General features: G+C 40.6%; 1 protein-coding gene across 4 annotated transcripts in view; it reads right to left on the bottom strand.

The window, feature by feature from the left end:
- The window catches only part of LOC145241496 (calcyphosin-2-like), a 145,804-nt gene that overhangs the window by 94,728 nt on the left and 37,146 nt on the right, over positions 1-13,930 (bottom strand). For all 4 annotated transcript variants that reach the window (XM_080104512.1, XM_080104514.1, XM_080104513.1 and 1 more), the window contains 2 exons: positions 13,694-13,767; positions 2,729-2,839 (listed from right to left, as the gene is read on the bottom strand). In XM_080104512.1, coding sequence (XP_079960638.1) covers positions 2,729-2,839; positions 13,694-13,767 — 185 coding nt within the window. The remainder of the gene's footprint in view (positions 1-2,728; positions 2,840-13,693; positions 13,768-13,930) is intronic.

Consider the following 13,930-nt stretch of genomic DNA (forward strand, 5'->3'; position numbering starts at 1 on the left):
AATATAACTGAAGATCAAGCAGAATGGAATATAACTGAAGATCAAGCAGAATGAAATATAACTGAAGATCAAGCAGAATGGAATATAACTGAAGATCAAGCAGAATGAAATATAACTGAAGATCAAGCAGAATGGAATATAACTGAAGATCAAGCAGAATGGAATATAACTGAAGATCAAGCAGAATGAAATATAACTGAAGATCAAGCAGAATGGAATATAACTGAAGATCAAGCAGAATGAAATATAACTGAAGATCAAGCAGAATGGAATATAACTGAAGATCAAGCAGAATGGAATATAACTGAAGATCAAGCAGAATGAAATATAACTGAAGATCAAGCAGAATGAAATATAACTGAAGATCAAGCAGAATGAAATATAACTGAAGATCAAGCAGAATGGAATATAACTGAAGATCAAGCAGAATGGAATATAACTGAAGATCAAGCAGAATGAAATATAACTGAAGATCAAGCAGAATGGAATATAACTGAAGATCAAGCAGAATGGAATATAACTGAAGATCAAGCAGAATGAAATATAACTGAAGATCAAGCAGAATGGAATATAACTGAAGATCAAGCAGAATGAAATATAACTGAAGATCAAGCAGAATGGAATATAACTGAAGATCAAGCAGAATGGAATATAACTGAAGATCAAGCAGAATGGAATATAACTGAAGATCAAGCAGAATGGAATATAACTGAAGATCAAGCAGAATGGAAACGATATTGCAATATCACTGAGGAGGTTATTTTTACTGAGGTGGTTCACTACTTCTCTATTTAACACAGATTCTAGCAACTTACTCATGATACACAAGAGACATACTGGTTTGTACTGAGAGAGATGACCAATCACCTGAATTTTTAAATACGGGGCATACTGATGAGGTTTTGTTGGGAAGCAATTCTCCTTAAGACAATGCTTAAACAGCTTTTTAAGTATGGGAGCTATTTCTGATTGAAGCTGCTTCAGCACTATAATTGGAATGCCGTCAGGGCCAGTTGCTTTACTGGAATCAAGGTTTTTGATTAGCTTGGCAACATCACGCATAGATATTTGCATGTTGCATAGCATGTTTTCAGATACAGGAGGAAATACGGGGAGAGGGTGGTGGCCTTGATCACATAAGATAGAATTAGCTGCAAAGTTCTTGGCAAAGAGTTTGGCTTTGTCCGATGTTGATGAGATTACCTCAGGTTCATTGATGTTGGTTGGAATAGAGCACACACTATTGTTCAGGACCGTTTGTTATTTGTCAAAACTGGTGGGAACCAAGCTGCTGCTTAGCTACTTTTAACTTGACGGACTGAGCATACAACTCTCTCGCATTCTTTATTACCTTTGTCAGTTGTTGCTGGCAGTCCTGAAGGCAGCTTTAGTCTCAGTACACCTATTACGTTGGAAGAAATGGAAAAAATGATTTCTGTGCGCAATGGCAGCAGGACATTCTGGAGAGAACCACAGCTGGTTGTTAGGTTTTTACTGGAATTTTTTTTAGGATAAGAAGCAGTCTATATCTACAATTAACCATAACTGATACTATGGAGGACACATCGTTTTTAAACATGGAATGCAGAGGTAGATCAGATATGAATGTACGGAAACTATTTGCTCATTTACATGATTAACTTTAATCACTTTATCTCCTCTGCAATAAAAATATCAACACCACCTTTTTTTTCCCTTTTCATTTCCAATCAAAACACCGTGTATCTTGCATTCTTTCCCATCATTCTAGAAGAATTACCTTTCTTACATGCAACACAGGTTTATACCTCTTCTCTCAACAATCTTTATTTTACCAATCAACCATTGCTTATCAAGGCCAAAAGCCTCAACTGTAACCACACGGAGACAGACTAGTTAGGAAGTCGATTTTTGGCTGTCTAACGTATGCCAGTATATAAAACAGAAATTAAATTACTACTACTACTATTTCTACTACTGCTACTACTATTGATGATGATGATGATGATGATGATGATGATGATGATGATGATGATGATGATGATGATGATGATGAAAAGAGAGTGGATGAGGTAAAAGTCTAACAGTCTAAAAATGATCTTGTTTGATTTTCAAAGTTAAACCAATTAGCATTTAAGCTGACAAATCCAATTTATTTCTGGCTAATTTTCATCTATTATTGTTGTACCATGTTATTGGCAATATAATAATGTTCTTTACTACAATTTATTAAAAATTTACTTAGTTTGTACCAGATGACAGCAAATACAAAATAATCACCTAAAGATAAAAAAATGCTTCTCCCAGGCATTACCGCTTTTTTCAGTAGGAAGTTTTGTCAATCACCTGAGTCATCCCTACAACAGAATGCTAACAGAATCAATCATGGCACATTTTGTACCCAGATTGTCTTTCTGTCTTTAGGGGAGTTGAATCCTTCTTTGGAAGAGTTATACCCTCCAACATACACGCAAGTTAAACTACTCTTTTCTTTACCAATGAATGAACGCTTATCAAGGCCAAAAGCCACTTGAGGCAAAGAGTTAACAATGAATGATAAAAAATATTATGAGAGGATTGAAAATGATGAATGAAATGAACAAAGTTGGATTACTTATGAGTATAGCTTATGACAAATATTTGTTGACATTGAAATTGAAGATAAACCTGTTGTAGTCTGCAAAGAAGCAGTGTCATAGTAATGTTCCACAGATGGGAAACTTCCTCACTGCAGTGTAAATATACTTACTCTATAACCGAAACTGAAGTGGGAGAAGTCAATTCATAGTTATATAAATCTGGTTGCAGTTTTGTTTTTGTTTCTCGTTCTTGAAGGAAACCCAGATCCAAAAAAGGAACGCTGAAATATAGATGAAAAAATTGATGAAAAATTATGAATATTATTTGGAGAACAAATTATTTCATTTATCACAACAATTATCATCAACAAACTTTATCACTACATTGCTGAAATATTTTTGTTGTTAAACCAAATTTCAAGCACATTGCTTTTGTATAGAAATTATTGATTTTCAATTAGTTATTTCTGTTTACTAGAAAAACCTATGACTCACAATTACTATTTATTCTACGCTGATTTCATTTTAAAATTCATCAACTATGACATATATTTTAATTCATAACAAAAAATAATAAGTCTCTTTTCTTCTTCTTCTTCTTCTTCTTCTTATTATTATTATTATTATTATTATTTTTATTATTATTATACTTTTTTTTTAATTATTATTGTACCTTTTTTTTTTTTTACATTTTCACCCCAAACAGGGCACATTGCCACTTTGATGTAGGGGACTAATATCAGGGACCAAAGTTGCGGGAGTACTATGTAGGGAATTTAGCAGCAAGATGCCTGTTCACATTATACTTGAACTTCTGCATGTCAGTACAGTTGGGGAAGCAGGAAACTGGAAGAGAATTCCAAAGTCCTGCAGTTCTAGGAAAGAAGCTATTAGAGTAGAAGGCTTTCTTACATCTAGGAATCTCTACTGTGTAGGGGTGGGATTTCGCTGCTTGTCGGGTTTGTCAGGGGTATTTTCTTTGAGGGGGTACAAGGGCTTATAGTTCATCAGAGCATCCACCATTGAAATACTTCTAAAACAGGCAGAGAGATGCAACATTTCGCCAATGGGGCAGGGGCTGAAGCTTAGCTGACAGTTCAGGATCTATTAGGTTGGTGACTCTCTTTTGGACCCTGTCCAGGAGCAAGAGACTAATAGCAGATGCACCAGTCCAAATGTGACAACAATACTCCATACATGGGTGAATAGTGGCTTTGCAGAGGTACAGGAACTTTCAGGCTTAAGTAACTTTCTAGCACGATAGAGAGAGCCCTCCTTCTTTGCAGCAGCCTTGGAAATGATCTTGATGTATCTATTCCAACTCATGTTTCCTGTGAACGTTAAGCTAAGGAGCTTGAATGAAGTGTTTTTAGGTAAAGTATCTCTAGCCATAGATATTGGTGGCTGCAATTATTAAAGGAAACGAGCTTGGTATTATAAATTTTTAATTATATAGCAAAGTAAGATTTTCCCCTATTTTAATGACTAGTATAGTTGTTGTATATAGAATTCAGTCATTTTCCATTTACATGGGAATAGGAATGACCAACCATTCGAACTTATTGTAAAATTTATGATTTTGAAATCGAATCATTTAATTTATTACTATACCATTGACAGATGAGAATTTCGATGTGGAGAAAGTATATTTGGATTGTTAGACTATTGAGGTTGTCAGAAGTTTTGTTACTTTGGTGATACGACTGGAGCACAGAAAGGAGCTGGTGTTGGCGTGATAGTAAAAGTTAGGAGTGGATGGAATAACTTCAAGGAAATTCTGTCATTACTAAACAACAGAGCATGAGTACTATCAAGAAAGGGAAGAATCTATTAGATATGTGTGCACAGTGTGATGATGTATGGAAGTGAAAGCTGGTCAGTGAAGGTTGAGGATATGTGTTGCATGGAAATAAATGATGATATGATATGTAATGTGAATCATAAAGACAGGCTCAGATAACCTTAATAAGTCTCTTTTCTTCTTCTTATTATTATTGTTATTATTATTGTTATTGTTATTATTATTATTATTGTTATTGTTATTGTAAAAGCAAATAAACACGGACAACTGGAGTAGGATCGAAGAGCATTTATTTAACACATGCGTATCGCTCGCGCTATATATTTCGAAAGTTCTTTTTACACCGTTTCCGGTAGGGAAGTTAACTCTCTATTGTGGAGAGTGTTCAAAGGACACAACTGGATAAAGTTAACAATACTTCTTGTTAACTTTACCCAGTTGTGTCCCTTGAACACTCTCCACAATAGAGAGTTAACTTCCCTACCGGAAACGGTGTAAAAAGAACTTTCGAAATATATAGCGAAAGAGGAAAAAAAAATTAATTTTTAAATACCAGTTTCTTTGGGTTTAGATACAAACTTAAGTATCTTAAATGAAGGGACTCCCTTCTTGGTTAAGCAGTCAGCTACCTGTCCATTGAACCAAGAGAACTCTGCTATTTCTTTTCTTTCCAGCATTTCTCTCAAAATAGTCATCTCAATACGAAGCCTTTTATCTAGTATTTGGGTGGGTGAATGCACGGAGTCAAAGAGACAGGAATTGTCAGTTTTGCAGATTATTTTTAGATTTTCGGGTTCATCTTTTAATTGCAGTATTTCTAATAGTGGTTGCCTCCGACATGTCAACCATGGCTAGGGTTTCAGCAGCCAGTGTGCTCTTCTAATGTGCTTGAACTGCCAGGTTATTGGTGTATATTTGTGGTTATTTTGTGGAGAAAGAAGTGGCTTACCGTTAAAGCGGCTGTGCATTTGTGCATGCAAAGCACAAATTGAGAATCAAGACGGCGCCCGCATGCGTTTATGTGGAAAAAAGTCTCGTGGAATCTTGGGAAATCTTTGAGAATCTCGTACCCTGATTCCATAAATAACGAGGAAAGGAAAGTGGGAGGACAGACGATTTTTAGTCACTAAAGCGAACGGACGTGTGTAAAAGAAGAGGTAGAAGAAAAGAGTGTGGTGAACGAAACAAACAACGACTCAGTTGAAAGTAGAGTTGTAACGAACACAAGCTATTCCGGCATGACGTCAGGATTTGAACCCAAGCTAATTCCCTTGTTTGATGGCAGTAGCACTGATCACTCAGTGCAGGAATGGGTGGAAAAAGCAGAATTAATATGTCAGCTAAGTGGGGTGAAGCGTATGGAATGCGTGATCCCAATGCGCCTCACTGGGGGAGCATATGCAGTATACCAGCAGTTGGCTGATGAGAAGAAAACAGATTTTGCCTGCATAAAGCACCCCCTTTTTACAGCATTTGCGTTAGATCCAGTTACTGCATGGAAGGAATTCATGGCCCGAAAATTACATCCCGGGGAAACGGTGGATGTGTATCTGGCTGAGCTAAAAAAGCTATCGGTCCTTTTTGGAGGGATGTCAGACAAAGGCTTGGTGTGCGCCTTTGTTGCAGGATTACCTAAGAGTGTGGAAGATCTGCTCCGTGCCTTATCCCAAGTGGACGAGATGGACATATCGGAAGTATTGGCGCAGGCACGAGCAATACTGAAGAAAACCCTAACACTATAGACCAAGCGGCAGCTGTACAACCATCACAGGTTGGATTGCAGGACCTGGGCGCAGCTACAACCTGCTATAAGTGTGGAGGACCCAACCATTTGGCCCGTGATTGTCTTTCGTCACGTCAATCAACTCGGAAACTTGACGGGCCGCAGTGCTACAAGTGCAAAAAACACAGACACCTGGCCTGCACCTGTCTGGGAAACAGGCAAGGGGAAGAAGCTACAGCGCCAGTCTTCTCCCCAGATCATCATTGAGCAGGGCGCTACCCACTGTAAGCATACACATTAATGGAAGCGAGCGCCTCGCGCTTGTGGACACTGGGTGCACCCAGACTCTCGTAAGCAAGATATGCTGTGCCACTTGGAAAGCAGAGAGAATTCCGGTACTAACTGTAGGCGGAGGTTCACTAGCCTCTTGTGGGGTGAGCATTATCCATGCAAGCATCAACGACGGGCCTGCAGTAGCCGTGCAAGCCCTGGTTGGGGAGGGAGAGCTTCTCGGGTACGACCTACTCCTGGGTATGGACTTGATTACACAACTGGGTGGAATTACTGTGGACAGAACCGGCAAGGTACAGTTCTCCCGATGTAAGGAACATGTTTGTGCTCTCATAACTCTTGACGAACCTGACTTTCATGCAGAGTATGATAGAAACATCAATGCATGGACGGCGTCTTGGAAGTGGTCAAACGATCAGCCACCAATATCCTTGCGGAACCAGTTATCGGAATATCCCCACCCATGTGGGTAAGGGAACAGTATGAAGAAGAACTGCAAACGTGGATCGACAATGGCTGGCTTCTTCCATACCCAGAGGATGAGCGAGGGCTGATTCCCTTGATGGCCGTCGTACAAGAGACCAAACAAAAGGTCCGCCCCATCCTAGACTACCGTGAGCTCAATGAGCATGTCGACCCATATACGGCAAGGGTTGATGTGTGTGCACTCAAATTAAGGGAGTGGCGACAGCAGGGATTGAACGTGGCAACTCTGGACCTATGCAGGGCCTATCTGCAAATACGCATTGAGAAGAAATTGTGGCCATTTCAGACTGTGGAAATTAGAGGAACCCGATATTGTCTAACCAGGCTAGGGTTCGGTCTAAATGTGGCACCAGGCATTATGACAGCAATCATGCATGCTATCCAGCAGCAAGATGAGGCAATGCAACAGGCAACATCCTCATACATCGATGATATATTCGTCAATGAGAGCCTCATGTCAGCGCAATCGGTTAGAATGCACTTTGAGAGCTTTGGACTGACATGTAAGGAACCAGAGCGTCTGTGCGATGGAGCAAAAGTTTTCGGCCTGCATGTGCGCAATAGCAAGGAGGGACTTTGCTAGAGAAGAGGAAGTCGCGTCCCCAATGTCCTATCAAACATCACTCGACGAACAGTGTTTTCGCTTTGTGGAAAGATGGTAGGCCATTTCCCTGTGTGCGGTTGGCTCAGGGTGGCCGTGGCGGCCATAAAAAGACGTGCAACAGCCGTGTTGTCGGGATGGGACGATGCAGTACACGATGTCACCCTAAGGAGCATGCTGACAGAGACTGTGTCCAGGATGACCAGTGATGACCCCGTTCAGGGAAAGTGGTGCGTTAGCGGGAATGAGTTCATGGTCTGGGTGGATGCTAGTTCACTGGCCCTTGGAGTTGCCCTTGCAGTTAATGATTCCATTATTGAAGATGCCTGTTGGCTTCGGCCAGAGAATGATTTGAGGCACATAAACCTGGCCGAACTTGATGCCACATTGAAGGGCGTTAACTTGGCACTTCAATGGCAAGCCAAGGTTCTACATATCATGACTGACTCGGCATGCACTCATCGGTGGATAACCGATGCATTAAGTGGAAGAGCACGGCTGACGACACGAGCATTGAGTGAGATGTTAATTCGAAGACGGCTTGCCACCTTGGTCGACACCATCACAGAGTACGACCTGACTGTGGACGTAATGTTGATCAGGTCTGCGCTCAACAGAGCAGATGCTCTGTCAAGAGTCCCTCAATGATGGCTTCTGGCTGGTGCTCGGAGAGATTTTGATAATCTGCAAAACACATGTGCAGCAGTTGTGTGTAATATGGATGCAGCGCGCATCATGGACATTCATCGACAGTGTGGACATCCTGGCATCAAGCGGACCATGTACTTTGTCAAGATGATTGATCCAGGAGTAGAAAAAATAGATATCCGAAGAGTGGTGGAAAGTTGCGAGGTCTGCCAATCCATCGACCCAGCTCCAGCACGATGGAAGAAAGGGGAGTTGGGAGTGAGTGGTAAATGGCAGAGAGTGGGCATGGACATCACACACTATGGTGGCAACCACTTCCTTACCCTCATCGATTGTGGGCCTACACGTTTCGCAGTCTGGAGACTCCTCGGGCGGCAGGACTCTTGCACCATTATTCGCCAGCTGTCATCCATGTTCTGTGAAAGAGGTGCGCCCGATGAAGTGCTGACGGACAACAACCCAGTCTTTTGCAGCCATCAGATGAGGCAGTTCTTACAAGAATGGGGCGTGCGGCTGCGGCTTAGATGCGCTTATGTGCCTTCTGGCAATGGTATAGCTGAGAGAAGCCATCGCAGCATCAAAACAATTGCAGCCAGGAAGCAGTGCACCATCGCAGAAGCTGTGTACTGGTATAATCTCATGCCAAAGGATGGCATCTCTCCAGGAATGGCGCCTGCAAACGCAATCTATCAGTACCGTGTTCGAGAAAAAGGAATCCACCCCGATACGACTGTGGCCACTGAGACAGAACGGAATCGATATGCCAAAGGGGATGCTGTCTGGGTGAAGCCGCCAGGAAACCGATGTACTGACAAGTATAAACGGGGCACAGTGACCGATGTGGTGAGTCAGCAGTGTGTCCAGGTTGATAGCGTACCCTGTCACGTTAGGGACCTACGGCTGGCGACACATGTACCACCTCCAGTGGACGATGAGAGTGACTCTGACTCTGAGACGAGTGGGCCATCACTTTGGTTTGCACCATCCCTATCAAGCGGTGACTCTGATATCAGTAGCCTCCACGGAGATGAAGCCTTCCCCGACCATCAGGCGGTGGATTAGAGCGCACGCGAAGACGAGAGCAGCATTGTCCCCCTTCGCAGAAGCACCCGATGGCGGCGATCGCCACCCCCCTGCCGTCTCTGTGATCATGAGATCAGGGGGGAGTGTGGAGAAAGAAGTGGCTTACCGTTAAAGCGGCTGTGCGTTTGTGCATGCAAAGCACAAATTGAGAATCAAGATGGCGCCCGCATGCGTTTATGTGGAAAAAAGTCGTGGAATTTCGGGGAATCTTTGAGAATCTCGTACCCTGATTCCATAAATAACGAGGAAAGGAAAGTGGGAGGACAGACGATTTTTAGTCACTAAAGTGAACGGACGTGTGTAAAAGAAGAGGTAGAAGAAAAGAGTGTGGTGAACGAAACAAACAACGACTAAGTTGAAAGTAGAGTTGTAACGAACACATATTTCCAACTAAAAAGATTATGTAACCACCTAAAGATCCTCCGTCTGTCAGGTTGGCGAATGAGGCATCACTGTAGACAATAATCTTGAGATGATTGAGATCTCCTAAGTCAGGAATATCTACCTGGGATTTTTCTTTCTTGGCTTTCTTTACTACTCTATTGGCATGTTTTATACATTCCACATTGCTTTGCTTGAGGATGGAACTTAATGCATTGACATCGTAGCTGAGAACAGGTCTGGTCTGGGTAATCAGCCAGTTAAGCTGGCTGATAACTTGCCTGATTTCAGAAATTTCCGCTGTAGATATTTTGTCGTTAATATTCCTGCCAGTTTCCACTGGGATATATTTCAATTCTCATTCTGTCCGAGTTTAATATTTTTCTTTACATTCTGTTTGATGTCTAATCCTATTTACTGAAAATCTGAAATTTCTTCTGATTTAACTGCAAATACTTGACGGATTTTGTCAATAACTTTTCTATGCAAAATCTCTGACCCTGCAAAGCAAAAATCATCCAGATGGGTAGCAATTATACCTTGCAATTTGTTTTCGAAATGCCATGTAAATATAGCCTGATCATATTTTGAAGCTATAGCTCCTGACTTTATCAATTCCTCCCTGAGTGTGAGATACCAGGACCTAGAGGCATTGGTCAGGCCATATACACATTTGGACAGTTTCCAAATATAGCCTTGGGGTACATTAGCTTCTTTGGGAAGATTCAGATAAACCAGTCGGTCCAACTTCTTGCTTTGCAGAAATGCTGTTTTGATATCCATAGATTTACATGCCCAATGGTTGGATGCCATTATAGCTTGAATTTTTGTTGGTTATTGGAATTTTTGCTTGTGTAAATCCATCTGGTGGATATTTTTGGTTGGCCTTGATCCGGTACTTGAACATCGACTTTATTTTTAACCCAGCTCTGAAGTTCCTTTTGTTTAGCTTCCTCTAGTTCCAGGCTATCATTGGCAGAGATGATCATTACTTCTTCCTCAGTGCAGGAATCATGGTGCATTTTCTTCAGTCTCATTGGTTTACCAATCGGAAACTCCATGTTCAAAGTCCAACCAAAAAGGTTCACTCTGTTCCATAACTACATTCATCAAATGTTTATTTTTACCAGTGGTTTTGCCTTCTCTACTTATGACATTTCACTTCTCCCAGTCTGATTCTGTCTCATTGGCAAGCTTGCATTTGATGGTTTGTCCAGGTTTGGGAAGTTTGGCTTTCCTGGTGGTGGTATCGCATTTATTGGTTATGTCTTGAGTCTCCACAGTAGGGCGTTGTTCAGTGTTGTCTGCTATTTCTAAATCTTCTTCTAAAATATTCTCTTCGAAGTTTGACACTCTTGGGGATCCTTCAGACTCTTGTTGGGTGCTCAATTCCTCGTTGTAACCCTCATTGTGATTCTGGTATGTTTCGGGGTAGAAAGAGACGGATGCACTCTAACATAGGTGCCGCCATGCTTGACAAGCACCTGTTTTTTCTCCCACCCTATGACTGTCCCAGGCCTGAGCCACCTATCACACAAGTTCCTTTTGTAGAGAACAGCATCTCCATCTTTATAGGATTGGGTGATACCTGTTCTAACTTGGTGGCGGAGTGCTCGTCTAAGCTTTTCTGAAGATTCACTCGCTATGAAGTGTTTCCTGGCAGCATGCATAGCGTTAAGGTTATTTGCAACAATTTCACTGGTAGAGACACCTTCTAGTGCAGGGAGTTTGTCATTAAGAAAACCAGGTAGGTTGGGATTTCTCGAAATTGAGGCTTGTGCTGGCTCTTTTCATTGACTTTTTGCTCAGTAAAAGTGGTATTTCGGCATCCACCACGTCAGTGATAATACTGACTTCAATGCCAGCAATGACACATGGTAAAGTTGCTGTGTGAGTGGATTTAATGATGTTGCCATCACCAAATTTGTAGCTTTTCCCTTCACCTTGAACTTTTATTTTTTGTTTTTCTGGCAGGGTTTCTAGAAAACACTCAAGCCATTTTCTTCCACAAACTGTCCGAGATGCACCATTATCCAAGACAGCGGAGCTGAGCGTTTCTCTCAAAAACGTGCTGGTGCCACCATATTCTTCACGCTCATTCATGAGGACGATGTTGGAAACGAGAAAATGGCCTCCTTTTTCGTGTTGTCGATTTCGTCATACAGACAGTCACGAACCCAGTGGTATTTACACGCACACTTGAAACAAACACCACTGCTGCTGTCGCTTTCAACCTTGTGGTTTGAATTTCTTTTAATGTTGTTATTGTTGTTGTTGTTGTTGTAGTGTGTTGAATTTTTGTTGCGACCCCATCTGCCAGCAGCACAACTGGTGAGACTGGAATTTTTATCACCATGGCGGCGGCGTCAACCACGACTACTGGTGTAGTAGGTTTCTTCAGTTTCATCAGTGGTGAAAATAATGTCAAATTCGGTTTTTACAGCAACCGGAGGAATTTTTGGCGAGTAATGAGCTTCAAAATCATTAAGAACTTTTTTTAATTGTTTGGACATTTCTCCGAGTGTCAGTTCCAGAATGGTGGCTTTTATTAAGCGTTCGTTTTCGGGGGTGAGGTTGGCGATTTTGAGAGCTCTGAACACCAGGACCAGCTCGGGCAGAATTATGTTAAATTCTTTCAACTTGGCAATGTGATGTTCAAATTTGATTAGAAAAGTATCTATTCCCATGCCGCTCTTTCTTCGGTGACTTTCGGACGCCTCATATGCCCTAAATGTTGCCTAGTTTGCGTCTTTTAAAAAGAGGGTGTCCAGCTTTTGATATAATATCTCCATTCCGTTTTTGACATTGAGTGAGGTAATATCCAATTCAAGCAGGGCTTCTCTCGCTTTTCACTCCATGGACAAAAGCACGACGGGGGCCCGTTTTCTTTCATCTAAAGTAGTGGCTAGTTCCCATATACGCATTTCTTTCTTCCAGGAATTGTATTTTTCTGTGTTTAACGTTGGTAGGGGAATGTATTTAGAGGCCATGTTTTTTTTGTTTTGTTTTTGTACACTCTGCTACCAATGTAAAAGCAAATAAACACGGACAACTGGAGTAAGGTTGAAGAGCATTTATTTAACACGTGCGTATCGTTCGCGCTATATATTTCGAAAGTTCTTTTTACACCATTTCCTGCAGGGAAGTTAAGTCTCTGTTGTGGAGAGTGTTCAAGGGACACAACTGAGTAAAGTTAACAGTTATAATAGTGGTATTATTATTTTTTTATTTATGTAGGAAAATCAGATGTTCCCCTATTTTAATGACTAGTATAGTTGTTGCATATAAAATTTTACTTTGTGTGCGTTTTAGTCGCATATTAATACCTTTATAAAAAAAAAATAATTTACCTTTGTTCACATTCATTGAATTTTATATTTTATCTGCTTAGCCATTTTCCACTTGTATGGGAATAGGAATGACTAACTATTCTAATTCATCAAGAAATTTATGATTTTGAAATTGAATCATCTAATTTATTACTATATCACTGACATTGTAAATGTAAAACTCCACTGGAGTGGAGAGTGGATCAACCAGGAAGGTGGAGAGGAGTCTTCCTCGGGGGTGTGGGGCAGCTTTTTACAACTTATGGTTTTGTGCCAAATCTTGATGCAGTTACAAGCAAGTAAATACCAACATTATTGAATTTAATTTACATACATACATACATACACACAAACTTACACACACACACATATATACATACACACATATGTACACATATATACATACACATATATATACACATACATACACATATATACACATATACTGGGGTGATTGGAACATACCTCCCATTTATCAAGTGGACGTAATTTTACAAAAAATATGATAAGACAGTGAATCGGGGTTTTATTTAGAATTTAATATGGTCACTAGTATTCACCAACAGCTGCCTGGAAACCGCATTAACTGATTTCATAAGAAACTGTTTTATTCCTTTTTATTTGCTAATATGTCATATGAAAGCTAAAAACAGATGAAAAGATTGAGAATTGACAAGAACAGTTCTTCCGTCTTTGTCAAAAAATATCACTCATAGAATGTGTTAACTTGCTTTCCAATCATTTTGTTCACATATATTAATATAAGAAATAAAAGTGAAATCCATTTCTTACTCTGCCGGTCTGCTGTGCACTCTTTCTTCTTTTTGACTATTGCTCAGGTGTGTTGTCTGTTTGTTGACAGGTTTCTAAAATGAAATAAATTTTATTAGAATAAATTCAAATGCACATAGATTTGTCAATATGATTATGGTTCCTTTAAGGGTCGTGAGAAAATCTTCTTCTTTTCCTTTTGACACAACTACAGTTGACGTTACTTACCAGTTGATTGTATTATGGCATCAAGTCCAT

The sequence above is a fragment of the Euprymna scolopes genome, chromosome 20, assembly GCF_053919585.1.
Source record: "Euprymna scolopes isolate OS-2025 chromosome 20, ASM5391958v1, whole genome shotgun sequence".
Taxonomy (NCBI): domain Eukaryota; kingdom Metazoa; phylum Mollusca; class Cephalopoda; order Sepiida; family Sepiolidae; genus Euprymna; species Euprymna scolopes.